The 17,845-nt window shown below is 45.1% G+C and overlaps 1 protein-coding gene across 1 annotated transcript in view; it reads right to left on the bottom strand.

Annotated features, from left to right (window-relative positions):
* The window catches only part of LOC144505369 (ran-binding protein 17-like), a 1,005,849-nt gene that overhangs the window by 957,285 nt on the left and 30,719 nt on the right, over window positions 1-17,845 (bottom strand). The window contains exon 3 of the mRNA XM_078231487.1: window positions 1,753-1,843. Coding sequence (XP_078087613.1) covers window positions 1,753-1,843 — 91 coding nt within the window. The remainder of the gene's footprint in view (window positions 1-1,752; window positions 1,844-17,845) is intronic.

A 17,845-nucleotide genomic window follows, 5' to 3' on the forward strand; every position in this document is an offset into this window, starting at 1 on the left:
TTACTCAAAGCCCTATCGCACACAATCTCCATCCAACTGACCTGTTGCTCTAGATTTCCACTCAACCAAACTCCAATCCCTGTTTGTATTAAATGTCTGCCCTCCCCAACAACGTAAGAAGTCTCACAACACCAGGTTAAAGTCCAACAGGTTTATTTGGTAGCAAATACCATAAGCTTTCAGAGCACTGCTCCTTCATCAGATGGAGTGGAAATGTGCTCTCAAACAGTGCACAGACACAGAAATCAAGTTACAGAATACTAATTAGAATGCGAATCTCTACTGCCAGCCAGGTCTTAAAGGTACAGACAATGTGGGTGGAGGGAGCATTCAACACAGGTTAAAGAGATGTGTATTGTCTCCAGACAGAACAGCTAGTGAGATTCTGCAAGACCAGGGGGAAAGCTGTGGGGGTTACTGATAATGTGACATAAATCCAACATCCCGGTTTAGGCCGTCCTCATGTGTGCAGAACTTGGCTATCAGTTTCTGCTCAGCGACTCTGCGCTGTCGTGTGTCGTGAAGGCCGCCTTGGAGAACGCTTACCTGAAGATCCAAGGCTGAATGCCCGTGACTGCTGAAGTGCTCCCCCACAGGAAGAGAACAGTCTTGCCTGGTGATTGTCGAGCGGTGTTCATTCATCCGTTGTCGTAGCGTCTGCATGGTTTCCCCAATGTACCATGCCTCGGGACATCCTTTCCTGCAGCGTATCAGGTAGACAACGTTGGCCGAGCTGCAAGAGTAGGTCCCAACAACACCAGGTTAAAGTCTAACAGGTTTATTTAGTAGCAAAAGCCACACAAGCTTTCTTCAAAGCCACAAGTGTGGCTTTTGCTACCAAATAAACCTGTTGGACTTTAACCTGGTGTCGTTAAACTTCTTACTGTGTTTACCCCAGTCCAACGCTGGCATCTCCACATCATGACAACCCAACAACAAGTGCCATTGCAAATTTCTGTCCACTCCAAGCTAGAAGATCAACAGTAAATGTTAGGGGCAGGTGAGAAAATCCAAATTATACTATGAAATTAGCCTAGGCCCCAATGTTTTTGATTTTGGCATTAGTGCAAGTTTAAGGTGTTTCGCTCCAGATGTGATTCTATTGACCCACGAGGAAACTTTTTGATTTGATTTATTATTGTCACATGTATTAACATACAGTGAAAAGTATTGTTTCTTGCGCGCTTTACAGACAAAACATACCGTTCATAGAGAAGGAAACAAGAGAGTGCAGAATGTAGTGTTACAGTCATAGCTAGGGTGTAGAGAAAGATCAACTTAATGCAAGGTAAGTCCATTCAAAAGTCTGACAGTAGCAGGGAAGAAGCTGTTCTTGAGTCGGTTGGTACGTGACCTGACTTTTGTATCACAGCCAGAAAAGGGAATTTTGTTCAATTTCAATGCTCTTCAGCTAACAAGCTACAACTAAGTGTTGCAATACAACTACCACATGGCTCTGGTCAGTAGACTCAGCACAGACCATGGGCGGGATTCTCAAACCTCATCCGTGGCCACCCCACCGCCAGAAGGAATGGAGAAATTGGCACTCAGCCAAACCTCCATTCATTGCAGTGGCACTGGAGAATTCCAGCTGCGGATGAGGTCAAAGGTTTTTGGCGCATAAGTCTGGATATCCGTGCAGATCGAGAAGTGACATCCAGCATTACAAAGCATGAATTAAAGCATCTGCAAAAATGCAATCCGTAGCCCAGGATGCGATTTAAAGTGAAGCAACAAAAAAGATCTACTCACTGATATCAACTCTTTGCTGCAGTGGCAATGGATTCACCCGAGACACAAGCTTCGAAAGGCAAGTGGCTGCCAGCAGCTGAGCGTATGAAGTCTACAATAAAGAAAGTTCAATCAAGAATCATCTACGCAGGAACAGCCACATTCTTTCCGCCAAACATTACATTGAAATAATTTTAGAGAAACAGGAACACAGAACATAAATCAAAGCAAAAATTGCAACCTGCAGCTTAAAGATATTCGCTGCACAGCAGAACCAAATGGTGTCCTGGTGAATTACAACATTTAATGATTAAATTATTCTCACTGCATTTATTTCTTAGTTTCATCCCTTGATAGGTGTTACAGTCTGGTACTGATTTTTACCAAGCTGATCAGTTTAGCTGATCTCAGTTAGGGCTACTTCAGCTGTACCCCTGTAGACCTGGCTGAAATCAGCTCAGTACAGACCTACAATAAAACCTGGTTTAATGGCTCAGTGTTACACCCAAAGATCCATAGAAGTTCGAAGCTGCAGGTGCCCTTCGAGCCTGCACCACCATTCAATAAGATCTGGTTGATCTGAGTGTAACCTCCCAATATAACCTTTCAACCCTTTGTTTATCAAGAATTTCTGCCTTAAAAACATTCAAAGATTCTGCTACGACTGCTTTTTGAGGAAGGGAGTACCAAAGACTCAAAAAAATTCTGTGCATCTGTCTTAAATAGGCACACCATATTTTTAAACAATGACTTCTAATTCGAGATTCTTCAACAAGAGGAAACATGCTCTCACATTCACCCTGTCAAAACCCCTCACGTTTCCATCAAGTTACCTCTTACTCATCTAAACAAGCTGACACACCCATTCCTGATATTAATTTAGTAAGCCTTCTCTGACCTGCTTCTAATGTATTTACATCCTTCCTTAAATACAGTGATCAACATTGTACACAGTACAGCAGATGTGGTCTCACTAGTGATCTGTACAACAGAAGCTTAACCGCTCTACTTTTGTATTCCAGTCCACTCGCAATAAACTGTAACATCATGCTACGGTAAAGGAAGCAAGTCAGAGTTCAGCTATGGTGTGTGTCAAGAGAGTAAGGCAAGGCTGGATGGTCTTTACTTTAATGCTAGGAGTGTAATAGATAAGGCTGATGAGTTAAATGTGTGGATTGACACATGGAAGTGTGATAGAACAAAGAACAAAGAACAATACAGCACAGGAACAGGCCCTTCGGCCCTCCAAGCCCGCGCCGCTCCCTGGTCCAAACGAGACCATTCTTTTGTATCCCTCCATTCCCACTCCGTTCATGTGGCTATCTAGATAAGTCTTAAACGTTCCCAGTGTGTCTGCCTCCACCACCTTTCCCGGCAGCGCATTCCAGGCCCCCACCACCCTCTGTGTAAAATACGTCCTTCTGATATCCGTGTTAAACCTCCCCCCGCTCACCTTGAACCAATGTCCCCTCATGAACGTCACCACCAACCTGGGAAAAAGCTTCCCACCGTTCACCCTATCTATGCTTTTCATAATTTTATACACCTCTATTAGGTCACCCCTCATCCTCCATCTTTCCAGTGAGAACAACCCCAGTTTACCCAATCTCTCCTCGTAACTAAGCCCTTCCATACCAGGCAACATCCTGGTAAACCTCCTTTGCACTCTCTCTAAAGCCTCCACGTCCTTCTGGTAGTGTGGCGACCAGAACTGGACGCAGTATTCCAAATGCGGCCGAACCAACGTTCTATACAACTGCAACATCAGACCCCAACTTTTATACTCTATGCCCCGTCCTATAAAGGCAAGCATGCCATATGCCTTATTCACTACCTTCTCCACCTGTGACATCACCTTCAAGGATCTGTGGACTTGCACACCCAGGTCCCTCTGCGTATCTACACCCTTTATGGTTCTGCCATAATGATGTAGAGTCATAGAGGTTTACAGCATGAAAACAGGCCCTTGGGCCCAACTTGTCCATGCCGCCTTTTTTTTTAAAAATCCCTAAGCTAGCCATATTGTTGCCATCACAGAGATATGGTTGAGAGAAGGGCAGGACTGACAATTCAACATACAGGATCTTTAGGTGAAACAGAGAAGGGTGTAAAAAGGGAGGTGGTGTCGCACTAATAATTCAGGAGTCAATTACTGCAACAAGGAGAGATGATATCTTGGAAAGGTCTTCAAACGAGGCTTTGTGAGTTGAATTTAGGAATATAAAGGGGGCAGCCACATTAATGGGTGTATATTATAGGTCGCCAAAGAATCAGTGGGAAATCGAGAAGCAAATATGTAGACAGTTCACAGAGGTCAGTGGGACTAGGCATAAAATGGTTCGGCACAGACAAGAAGAGCCAAAAGGCCTGTTTCTGAGCTGTAATTTTCTATGGTTCTATTTCTATGGTTCTAGGTGTGTAAGAGTAATAATTGGATAATTATACTTGGGGATTTCAACTTTTCCAACGTAAATTGGGATAGTCATAGTGGTAAGGGCTTCGAGAGGGCTGATTTCCAGGGCAGTTTTTTTATTTCAATACGTAGAAGGTCCAATGTCAATAGAACGAAGGAGATTGTCATCGACTTCAGGAAGCATAAAGGAGAACATACCCCTGTCTACATCAATGGGGACGAAGTAGAAAGGGTCGAGAGCTTCAAGTTTCTAAATGTCCAGATCACCAACAACCTGGCCTGGTCCCCCCATGCCGACACTATAGTTAAGAAAGCCCACCAACGCCTCTACTTTCTCAGAAGACTAATGAAATTTGGCATGTCAGCTACGACTCTCACTAACTTTTACAGATGCACCATAGAAAGCATTCTTTCTGGTTGTATCACAGCTTGGTATGGCTCCTGCAAGACTGCAAGAAACTACAAAGGGTCCTGAATGTAGCCCAATCCATCATGCAAACCAGCATCCCATCCATTGACTCTGTCTACACTTCCCGCTGCCTCGGCAAAGCAGCCAGCATAATTAAGGCCGCATGCACCCCAGACATTCTCTCTTCCACCTTCTTCCTTCAGGAAAAAGATATAAAAGTCTGAGGTCACGTACCAACCAACTCAAGAACAGCTTCTTCCCTGCTACTGTCAGACTTTTGAATGGACTTACCTTGCATTAAATTGATCTTTCTCTACACCCTAACTATGACTGTAACACTACATTCTGCACTCTTGTTTCCTTCTCTACGAACTGTATGTTTTGTCAGTATAGCGCGCAAGAAACAATACTTTTCACTGTATGTGACAATAATAAATCAAATTAAATCAAATCAAGGGATGCGCTGTACTGGATCTGGTTCTGGGGAACAAAGCCGGTCAAGTGTTTGTGACAATGGGAGAGCATTTTAGCGATAGCGATCACAACATGGTACAGTTCAAATTTGTTATGGAAAAAGAACAAAGAACAATACAGCACAGGAACAGGCCCTTCGGCCCTCCAAGCCCGCGCCGCTCCCCGGTCCAGGAATGAATCCTGAATCCAGGATCCCCGCCCAATTTTCCAGCCTATCTACATACCAATATCCTATCCACCGAGCTGTCCCTCACAGCTACGATGCTTTGTTCATTACAACCTTTAACTCACCCCCACCCCCCATTCCAGACCATGTGATCTCCAGGGAGAGGCGAAAACCCAGAGTGAAAAACCCCAGGGCCAATATGGGGAAAAAAAATCTGGGAAATTCCTCTCCGACCCCCTGAAGCGATCAAAACGAGTCCAGGAGATCACAATGGCCCTGATCGGAAAATGCTTCCCAACCCTAGTCATTTCCACTTCCACGAACACCATATGAATTCCCTGCCCCCGAGACAGGTTCCCAACTATCCGCAGTCTCGCTCTGTACTGGCACCAGCAAGATGATCATAGAATGAAGCCTTAAAACGAGAAACAAGGAACAATTAGCCCGCGCCGCTCCCTGGTCCAAACTGGACCACTCTTTTGTATCCCTCCATTCCCACTCCGTTCATATAGCTACGACAAGGAGAAAGATAGCCTGCAAAAGATTGTTTTGGATTGGGGGAAGACAGATTTTATTAAAATAAAGCAAAATCTGACCAAAGTTGACTGGGAACAGTTCCTTGCGGGTAAGTCTACAGCGGAATAGTGGGGGGGCATTCATAAAGGAGCTGGAGTGAGTACAGGTCCAACATGTACCCTTTAGGGAGAAATGTAGAGCAATAAGTTCGGGGAACCCTGGATGTCGAGGACAATTCAGGACTGAATGAGAAAAAAGAGAAAGGCTTATAGCGTGTCCAAAGGGAGCAATTCAGCTGCAGCCCTCGGGGAATATAGGAAGTGCAAAAGGGAACTTAAACAATTAGAAGAGCAAAAAGGGGGCAAGAAAAAGGACTTGCGAACAGGATTAAGGAGAATCATAAGATATTTTATAAAGGGAAGCGGTTAACCAGGGAAAGAGTAGGTCCCATTCGAGACGGGGCGGCATGGGTCCCGGGTTCGATTCCCGGCTCGGGTCACTGTCTGTGTGGAGTTTGCACATTCTCCTCGTGTCTGCGTGGGTTTCCTCCGGGTGCTCTGGTTTCCTCCCACAGTCCAAAGATGTGCGGGTTAGGTTGATTGGCCAGGTTAAAAAAATTGCCCCTTAGAGTCCTGAGATGCGTAGGTTAGTGGGATTAGCGGGTAAATATGTGGGGGTAGGGCCTGGGTGGGATTGTGGTCGGTGCAGACTCGATGGGCCGAATGGCCTCCTTCTGCACTGTAGGGTTTCTATGATTCTTCTATTCTATGATGAGACCAAGGGGGCAATCTGTGTACGAAGCCACAGAACATTGGAAGAGTGTTAAATTAATACTTCTCTTCAGGCTTCACTCAGGGAAAGGAGAACGTAGATACAGAATACAGGAAAAGGGACTGTGAGGAACTTGCACAGTTTTATATAGAAATGGGGAGGTCTGACGGATCTGACAGGCTTAAAAATGAACAAATCCCCAGGCCCGGATGAATTGCATCCCAGGCTGCTGTGGGATGCGAGGCAGGAAATTACAGACGCTCTGACACAAGATTTTTAATTCCTCTCTGGCCATGAATGAAATGCCAAAGGACTGGAGGATGGCTAATGTGGATCCACTTTTCAGGAAGGGTGTTACTGATGAATCAGGAAATTACAGACTGATTAGTCTCATATCAGTGGTGGGGAAGAGAATTAATATCCACTTCGAAAGGTATGGGTTAATTAGGGATAGTCAGCATGACTTTGTCACAAATTTGCTTCACAAATTTGTTACAATTTTTTAAAAATGTGATCAAGTATGTGGATGAGGGAAGTTCAGTTGAAGTAGTTTATTCGCATTTTAACAAAGCTTTTGACAAGGTCCCATGTTGAAGACTGATTGAGAAGGTTAAAGCACATGGTATTCAGGGAAACTTGGCAAGATGGATCAGAAACTGGCTTTGTAATAGAACACAAATGGTAGTGGTAGGAGGCTGTTCGAGTGACTGGAGGTCAGTGCCTAATGTTATACCACAAGGGTCAGTAACTGGATCCTTATTGTTTGTTATATACATAAATGATTTAGCTGAAAATGTGATGGGAATGTTAAGGAAGTTTGCAGACAACATCAAGATTGGTAGGGTGGTCAACAGTGAAGAAGTTGGTTGTAGGTTACAGGAAGATGTAGATGGGTTGGTCAGATGGGCAGAGCAGTGACAAATGGTATTTAGCCCTGATAAGTGCGAGGTGATGCACTTTGGGAGTATTTAATGAATGGCAGGGCATTGGGAAACTCAGAGGAACAAATGCATCTTGGGATATTCATTCACAGATCCCTGAAATCAACAGTGCACATGAATAGGATAGTTAAGAAGGCATATGGGGCACTTGCTTTTATCAGTCTTGGAATAGTGTAGAAGAGCAAGGAGGTAATGTTGGAGTTGTACAAAGTGTTGGTTAGGCCACAGCTAGAGTACTGTGTACAGTTCTGGTCATAGGAAGTATGTAATAGCACTAGATAGGATACAGAAGAGGTTCACCAAGATATTGCCTGGGATAGAACATTTGAGCTGTAAGGAGAGACTAGATAGGCTTGGAATGGTTAAATTAGAGTTGAGAAGCCTGAGGGGGGAATTGATTGAGGTGTTTTAGATTATGAGGGGTATGAACAGGGTGAGTAAGGAGCAGCTGTTCCCCTTAGTTGAGGGGTCGATCATGAGTGGGCATGAGTTTTAGGATAAGGGACAGGAGATTCAGAGGGGATTTGAGAGAAAGATTCTTCACTCAGAGGGTTCGGGGAATCTGGAATGCACAACCTTGCAACCTTTAAGAAATTATTTGGATGAGCACTTGAAATATCACAACATTCAAGGAAATGTGACAAGAGCAGGAAAACGGTATTTGCACACGCCTTTAGTGGTAGTTATTGTCGGTGCAGACTCAATGGGCAATGGGCCTTTCCTGCGCTGTATGACTCCAGGACTATTAGCTTTCCTAACTACTTCCATACCTGCACATTAGGCTTTTGTGATTCATCAATAGGACACCCAGATCCCTCTGAATCTCAAATATCTCCGATCTGTCATTATTTAAATGATGAGCGGAATTTTCCCAAAAAATTTCTAAATGTCAAGACGGCAAGAAAAATGGGGTGAACTGCGTCGGTCTCTCAGGCACGCTCGGCATCGCAATCTTACAATACTCGATCACTTTTTGGAAGGGCGTTTCACAAGGGCACCCTGATCTTACAGTGCACTGAGACCCCCCATGAACATCAGGACCCAACCCCCAATTGGCAGCAGCATGCTTCACCCCAACCCCAACATGAGTCGCCCACATCAGGGCATCAAGGCCCCCCCCTCTCATGACCCGCTCCACAATCCAGCCCTGCACACCTCTCCCCGTTATGGCCCCCACCCTGGCCCCACTCACCCTTCCCCCATTGAGCACAGCTCCTGACAAAGTGCCAGTGCCCAACTAGCACACTGACAGTATCCAATTGGCGCTGCCAGGGTGTCTGGTCAGCACCATCAGGGTGTCCGGTAGGCACCGTCAGAGTGTCCAGTGGTTACCGCCAGGTGGGCATAGTAAAGTAAAGTAAAGTTATTTATTAGTCACAAGTAAGGCTTACATTAACACTGCAATGAAGTTACTGTGAAATTTCCCTAGTCGCCATACTCTGGCGCCTGTTCGGGTCAATGCACCTAACCAGCACGTCTTTCAGACTGTGGGAGGAAACCAGAGCACCCGGACACAGAGAGAACGTGCCAACTCCACACAGACAGTGACCCAAGCCAGGAGTTGAACCTGGGACCCTGATTCTGTGAGGCAGCAGTGCTAACCACTGTGCCACCATGCCGCCCCATAGCCTGGCTATGCCCCTGACTAACCAGGGAGCTTCAATGGTGCCCAAGCCCCGCTCCCCCAGTTTGACCCTCACACCAGGTCTTTGCTTGTGGAGGCCTGGACTGATTTTCGCCATTATGGCCACTAAGATTGATAGTGTGCTGAACGAATACTTCACATTTGTCTTTAATCAAGAGGATCAGGATGAGGATGTAGGTATGGAATTCAGGGAGAGAGACATGAGGTTCTAGAGCAAATTAACATGGGGAAGAACAAGGTATTGGAGGTATTTGCATGCTTGAAAGTGCACAAATCTCCAGGTCCAGATTAATTGTGTCCCAGACTGCTGTGGGAGACAAGGCGCTTTAACACAAATTTTTAATTCTTCTCTGGCCACAGGGGAGGTGCCAGAGGACTGGAGAGCAGCAAATGTGGTTCTACTATTTAAGAAGGGTTGTAGAGATAAGCCAAGGAACTACAGACCAGTGAGTCTCACATCAGTGGTAGGGAAACTATTGGAGAAAATTCTGAAGGAGAGCATTTATCTCCACTTGGAGAGAGAGATGGCTTGATCAGGGATAGTCAGCATGGCTTCGTCAGAGGGAGGTCATGTCTATCAAATTTGATTTAATTTTTTGAGGAGGTGACCAGGCATGTAGATGTGGGTACTGCAGTTAATGTAGATTATATGGATTTCAGCAAAGCCTTTGACAAGGTCTCACATGGGAGACTTATAAAGAAGGCAAATACACATGTAATACAGGGTAATTTGATGAAGTGGATACAAAATTGGCTTAGTTGTGGTAGACAGAGGGTGATGACAGAAGGCTGCTTGAGTGAATGGAAGCCAGTGTCCAGTGGTGTACCAGAAGAATCTGTGCTGGGTCTCCTATTATTTGTCATTTATATAAATGACACAGATGACTATGTGGGAGGTAGGAATAGTAGGTTTGTGGATGACACAAAGATTGGCTGAGTAGTTAACAGTGAGGCTGACTGTCTGGGGCTACAAGAAGATATAGAAGGAATGATCAAAAGGGTAGATAAGTGGCAGTTATCATTTAACCCTGAAAAGTGAGGCAATACACTTTGGAAGGAGTAATTTGACAAGAAAGTATTCAATGAACAGCATGACACAAGGAAGTTCTGTGGAACAAAGGGACCTTGGTGTGTTAGTCCATAGATCTCTGAAGGCAGAAGGGCATGTGAGTAGGGTGCTGAAAAAGACATATGGGACACTTGCCTTTATCAATCAAGGCACAGATAACAAAACAGAGGGGTCATGTTGGAGTTGTATGGGACTTTGGTGAGGCCACAGCGAGATTAATGTCTGCAATTCTGGTCGCCAAATTGTAGGAAGGATGTGATTGCACTGGATGGAGTACAGAGGAGGTTCACCAGGATGGAACACTTAAGGTATGAAGAGAGGTCGGATCGGCTTGGGTTGTTTTCGTTGGAGCAGAGAAGATTGAGGGGCAACCTGATCGGGGTGTACACGATGATGAGGGGCATGGACAAACTGGATAAGGAGCAGCTGTTCGCCTTAGTTGAAGGGTCAGTCACAAGGGGACATAGGTTCAAGGTGAGGGGCAGGAGGTTTCGGGGGGATGTGAGGAAAACATTTTTAACCCAGAGGGTGGTGATGGTCTGGAATGCAGTGCCTGGGAGGGTGGTATAACTGAGTTGCCTCACTTCCTTTAAAATGTATCTGGATAAGCACTTGGCATGTCATATAATTCAAGGCTATGGGCCAAGTGCTGGTAAATGGAATTAGGTGGGAGGTCAGGTGTTTCTCACGTTAGTGCAGACACGATGGGCCGAAGGGCCACTTTTGCACTGTATAATTCTATGATTCTAAGATTTTATGTACTGGGTTTTGAATGGGCTATGCATATTGAAATGCAACTTTAAATATGCTAATCAGCTTTGGCGATTTGCATCATTGGAGAGGGGCCGGGAACATAACAAACCGCTTGCCGCCAGGCGCCAATGCTGTTTGCCACGTGTAGCAAGGTGGTAAAATTATGCCTGGTATTTTCCTTTTTTATTCTTAATGTTAAAATTAACAATTTCACTTTTTCCCACTGATCTTTGCCCATTTACTTAATCTACCTATGTACCCTAATAATCTTATGTCATCTTCATAATTTACTTTCCTACCTATCTTTGTATCGTTAGCAAACTTAGCAAGTACACCTTCTGTCTCTTCCTCCAATGCAGGTAACTGTGAAACGTTGAAGCCCAAACACACACTGACATACCATTCATTACATCATGCTAGCCAAAAACCCATTATGGCTAACTTCTGTTCTCTGTTAGCTAGGCAATCTTCTATCCATGCCGATATGTTACCCCCTACAGCATGTGAAAGGTTAATAAGCGGCTAGGAGAAAAAAAAGGTCTTCTTATAAAAGTCTTCACAGATAAGCACCAAGGCCATTAGTCTGAGAGAGTTAATTAAATCAGACTTCTGGAACTGGAAAAAGGAAGTGATATCCACAAACACAGACACACAATGATAATTTGTAACAATGATGGATTAGGTCAGCTGACATGATTAAGTCTTATGCTGATTGGATTTTATAATTAAACAAGCGTAAGGTGGGTGCGATTGGTTTTAATACCTGTACCTCATGAATTTGAAACAATAACTGCTTGTGTATTCCTGAATTCTGGGCTCTGGCTAGTTACTCGCACTGCCTGTGACTTTCCAGAGACTGAGCAATAGTTTGATTAAACAGCTGTTTAAGATAACTCCTTGACTTGGTCTGGTTACTTGATGGGCAAAGTTGTGATCAATTAAAAGGTTGACATCAAAGCCCACAATAATACGCTTTTATTTACTGCAATAATCTTGGATGTGGCACCTTATCAAATGCTTTCTGGTACATTCACTGGTTTCCCTTCATCCACAGCACAAAACCATGTTGACCCTGCTGATTACCTTGAATTTTTCTAAGTGCCTTGTGATAACATCTTTAACAATGGTTTCTAACATTTTCCCTGTGGCAAATGATAAGCTAACTGGTCTGTATTGTCCTGCTTTTTTATCTCCCTCCCTTTTTAAATAAAGACGCTACGTTTGCTATTTTACAATCTAATGGCACTTCTGGAAAACTGAAACAGATTGGTTAACAATATATGCAATGTCCCTTCAGCAAAACCTGAAAGGACGCTTTTGTTTCAAAAGCATTTGTTTCAGAAACAAAAAATACAAGAAATACTCAGCAGTTCTGGCTGTCAAAGTGAAACAAAACTAATGCTTCAAGTCGATGACCTTCCATCAGAACTGAAAAAAGCTAAGGATCCAACAAGTTTAATGCAAGTCCAGAGCCAAGGTTAGGGGTGAAGGAAGTATAAACAAAAGGATAAGTGTGAGGTGATGCACTTTGGAAAGAGTATTTTGACAAGGAAGTATTCAATGAATGGTAGGACATTAGGAAGTTCTGTGGAACAAAGGGACCTTGGTGTGTTTGTCCACAGATCTCTGGAAGCGGAAGGGCATGTTAGTAGGGTGGTGAAAAAGGCATATGGGACACTTGCCTTTATCAATCGAGGCATTGATTACAAAAGCAGGGAAGTCATCTTGGAATTGTATAGCACTTTGGTGAGGCCACAGCAAGAGTACTGTGTGCTGTTCTGGCCGCCACATTATTGGAAGGATGTAATTGCACTGCAGGGGATGCAGAGGACTTTTTCCGGGATGCTGCCTGGGTTGGAACATTTAAGTTATGAAGAGAGGTTGGACAAGCTTGGGCTATTTTCTTTGGAGCAGGGAAGACGAAGGGACGACCTGATTGAGGTGTACAAGATTATGAGAGACATGGACAGAATGGATAAGGAGCAACTATTCCCCTTAGTTGAAGGGTCAGTCACGAGATGACATAGGTGAAGGGCAGGAAGTTGAGAACATAGAACAGTACAGCACAGTACAGGCCCTTCGGCCCACGATGTTGTGCCGAGCTTTGTCCGAAACCAAGATCAAGCTATCCCACTCCCTATCATTCTGGTGTGCTCCATGTGCCTATTCAATAACCGCTTGAAAGTTCCTAAAGTGCTCCACTATCACAGCAGGCAGTCCATTCCACACCCCAACCACTGTCTGAGTAAAGAACCTACCTTGGACATCCCTCCTATATCTCCCACCATGAGTTATGCCCCCTAGTAACAGCTACATCCACCCGAGGAAATAGTCTCTGAACGTCCACTCCATCTATCCCCCTCATCATCTTATAAACCTCTATTAAGTCGCCTCTCATCCTCCTCCGCTCTAAAGAGAAAAGCCCGAGCTCCCTCAAACTTTCCTCATAGGACTATTAGGCCTAGAAGGTAGGGATATGTTCGGCATAACTTGTGGGGCCGAAGGGCCTGTTTGTGCTGTAGTTTTTCTATGTTTCTATGTTTCTAAAAGACCTACCCTCCAAACCAGGCAGCATCCTGGTAAATCTCCTTTGCACTCTTTCCAATGCTTCCACGTCCTTCTTATAGTGAGGTGACCAGAACTGCACACAATATTCCAAATGTGGTCTCACCAAGGTCCTGTACAGTTGCAGCATAAACCCACAGCTCTTAAACTCAAACCCCCTGTTAATAAACGGCCTTCTTCACGGCTCTATCCACTTGAGTGGCAACCTTCAGAGATCTGTGGATATGAACCCCAAGATCTCTCTGTTCCTCAGAACCCTGCCATTGACCCTGTAATCCGCATTCAAATTTGTCCTCCCAAAATGAATCACCTCGCACTTATCAGGGTTAAACTCCATCTGCCATTTTTCGGCCCAGCTCTGCATCCTATCAATGTCTCTTTGCAGCCTACAACAGCCCTCCACCTCATCCACTACTCCACCAATCTTGGTGTCATCAGCAAATTTAATGACCCACCCTTCAGCCCCCTCCTCCAAGTCATTTATAAAAATCACAAATAGCAGAGGACCTAGCACTGATCCCTGTGGTACACCGCTGGTAACTGGTCTCCAGTCTGAAAATTTTCCATTCACCATCACCCTCTGTCTTCTCTGAGATACAGTAAGAGTTTTAACAACACCAGGTTAAAGTCCAACATGTTTATTTGGTAGCAAATGCCATTGGCTTTCGGAGCACTGCTCCTTCGTCAGATGGAGTGGATATCTGCTCTCAAACAAGTTACAGAATACTGATTAAAATGCGAATCTCTACAGCCAGCCAGGTCTTAAACATACAGACAATGTGAGCGGAGGGAACATTAAGCACAGGTTAAAGAGATGTGTATTGCCTCCAGACAGGACAGCCAGTGAGATTCTGCAAGTCCAGGAAGCAAGCTGTGGGGGTTACTGATAATGTGACATAAACCCAAGATCCCGGTTTAGGCCGTCCTCATGTGTGCAGAACTTGGCTATCAGTTTCTGCTCAGCGACTCTGCGCTGTCGTGTGTCGTGAAGGCCGCCTTGGAGAACGCTCATCCGAAGATCAGAGGCTGAATGCCCGTGACCGCTGAAGTGCTCCCCCACAGGAAGAGAACAGTCTTGCCCTGGTGATTGTCGAGCGGTGTTCATTCATCCGTTGTCATAGCGTCTGCATGGTTTCCCCAATGTACCATGCCTCGGGACATCCTTTCCTGCAGCGTATCAGGTAGACAACGTTGGCCGAGTTGCAAGAGTAGGTACCGTGTACCTGGTAGATGGTGTTCTCACGTGAGATGATGGCATCCGTGTCGATGATCCGGCACGTCTTGCAGAGGTTGCTGTGGCAGGGTTGTGTGGTGTCGTGGTCACTGTTCTCCTGAAGGCTGGGTAGTTTGCTGCGGACAATGGTCTGTTTGAGGTTGCGTGGTTGTTTGACGGCAAGAAGTGGGGGTGTGGGGATGGCCTTGGCGAGATGTTCGTCTTCATCAATGACATGTTGAAGGCTCCGGAGGAGATGCCATAGCTTCTCCGCTCCGGGGAAGTACTGGACGACGAAGGGTACTCTGTCCACCGTGTCCCGTGTTTGTCTAACAATAAGCCAGTGCATTTCAATGGGGTGCGATGATCTCCTGCTGGGTCGAGTAGAGTGCAATGATCCTTGATGGGTGATTGATGGGCCAGGCCCAGACATGTTCTTGTGTCTTTGTATATTTGATTTTCGTCAAGTCTGGCCTGCCTGAGGTTTGCCTGTGTTTGAGTTTAATATGCCCAATTCTTTCATTTAGGACAGCGGTCTCCAAACTCCGATCCAGATGCGGCTTGCTGCGGGCCCGATGTGGCCCGCGGGCCGTAGTTTGGAGACCCCTGATTTAGGATGTCCAATTTAATCAGCCCTAAAATTAGGCCCTGATTATATTACCACAACAGGGTTTATTAAATTTAATCAGAGTACTCAAAATGGAGGAAAGTTGCTTAAAATAATGGACTGGTAATAACATGGTCTTGAGTTTTTGCTTTGTTGGTGAAATGTAAACAGACCCTGCTAAGTGTCGGGGAAGCCTTGCTGTGCAAGGTATGGATACAATTTGCTGGAGCACTCAGTTTGAATGAAGAACAAAGAAACTGGACACTGACCATGCAGTAGGGCAGGTTTAATCACAAGGGCAACCTGTATAGCCCTATGATTGACTAATTGTTGACAAAGGCGGTCAGTGATTGGTTTAGGTAAATGTCTGCTACACAATGCCGTATAAAACATCCTGTGTGTGATTGATTCGGGAATCCATTCCTCAGCTGGACAGAAGTGTGGTCTTCCTTGCACATGCTCGAATAAACTGCTGGAAGAGAAGTTGAGTCTTGGCCGGGATTCTCTGATCTCATTTACCCCGCTAACTCTGCCAGCAAAAATGGAGAATTTGGCGCTCAGCCAAAACTCCATTTGCTGCAGCAAGACCAGAGACTGCCAGCTGCAGCTGAGGTAGGAGAATTCCAGCCCTTTTCAAGTCTGTGTCTCCTATTCTATCCTTTCGCTGCAAGTGTCAATGGACTTGAAACGTTAACTCTGTTTCTCCCTCCATAGATGAACAAAGAACAAAAGAACAAAGAAAACTACAGCACAGGAACAGGCCCTTTGGCCCTCCAAGCCTGCACCAACCATGCTGCCCAACTTAACTAAAACCCCCTACCCTTCCGGGGGCCATATCCCTCCATTCCATCCTATTCATGTATTTGTCCAGACGCCCCTTAAAACTCACTATTGTATCTGCTTCCACTACCTTCCCTGGCAGTGAGTTCCAGGCACCCACCACCCTCCATGTAAAAAATCTGCCTCGTACATCTCCTTTAAACCTTGCCCCTCGCACCTTAAACCTGTGCCCCCTAGTAATTGACTCTTCCACCCTGGGAAAAAGCTTCTAACTATCCACTCTGTCCATGCCTCTCATAGTCTTGTAGACTTCTATCAGTCGCCCCTCAACCTCCTTCGTTCCAGTGAGAACAAACCAAGTTTCTCCAACCTCTCCTCATAGCTAATGCCCTCCATACCAGGCAACATCCTGGCAAATCTTTTTTGTACCCTCTCCAAAGCTTCCACATCCTTCTGATAGTGTGGCGACCAGAATTGAACACGATATTCCAAGTGCGGCCTCATTAAGGTTCTATAAAGCTGCAACATGACTTGCCAATTTTTAAACTCAATGCCCCGGCCGATGAAGGCAAGCATGCCGTAAGCCTTCTTGGCTACCTTCTCCACCTGCGTTGCCACTTTCAGTGACCTGTGTACCTGTACACCCAGATCCCTTTGCTATCAATACTCTTAGTTCTGCCATTTACTGTATATTTCTTATCTTTTCCCAAAGGTAGGGGAGTCGAAAACTAGAGGGCATAGGTTTAATGTGAGAGGGGAGAGATACAAAAGTGTCCAGAGGGGCAATTTTTTCACACAGAGGGTGGTGAGTGTCTGGAACAAGCTGCCAGAGGTAGTAGTAGAGGCGGGTACAATTTTGTCTTTTCAAAAGCATTTAGATAGTTACATGGGTACGATGGGTATAGAGGGATAGAACCATAGAACATTACAGCACAGAAACAGGCTTTTGGGCCCTTCTTTCCAGGATATGGGCCAAATGCGGGCAATTGGGATTAGTTTAGGGGTTTAAAAAAAAAGGGCGGCATGGACAAGTTGGGCCGAAGGGCCTGTTTCCATGCTGTAAACCTCTATGACTCTATCTATATTAGACCTTCCAAAATACATTACCTCACATTTGTCCAGATTAAACTCCATCTGCCATCTCTCCGCCCAAGTCTCCAACTGATCTATATTCTGCTGTATCCTCTGATGGTCCTCGTCGCTTTCCGCAAATCCACCAACCTTTGTGTCATCCACAAACTTACTAATCAAACCAGTTACATTTTCCTCCAAATCATTTATACATATTACAAACAGCAAAGGTCCCAGTACTCATCCCTGAGGAACGCCACTTGTCACAGCCCTCCATTCAGAAACGCACCCTTCCACTGCTACCCTCTGTCTTCTTTGACCGATGTACTACTTTGAATTTAATTTGACCGATGTACTACTTTGAATTTAATAAAGAAATTAAAGGTATTTGCTACCAAATAAACCTGTTGGACTTTAACTTGGTGTTGTTAAAACTCTTTCTTTGACCGAGCCAGTTTTGTATCCACCTTGTCAGCTCACCTCGGATCCCATGCAATTTCACCTTCTGCACCAGTCTGCCATGAGGGACCTTGTCCAAGGCCTTACTGAAGTCCATGTAGACAACATCCACTGCTCTACCCTCATCAATCATCTTCGTCACTTCCTCGAAAAACTCGATCAAGTTAGTGAGACACCTTCACAAAACCTGGGGGCTGGGGACTTGTCTACCTTAATGTTTCTGAAGAACCCCAATACCTCCTTTTTGATCTCAACATGACTC

This window comes from Mustelus asterias, chromosome 16 (assembly GCF_964213995.1).
Source record: "Mustelus asterias chromosome 16, sMusAst1.hap1.1, whole genome shotgun sequence".
In the NCBI taxonomy this organism is placed as follows: domain Eukaryota; kingdom Metazoa; phylum Chordata; class Chondrichthyes; order Carcharhiniformes; family Triakidae; genus Mustelus; species Mustelus asterias.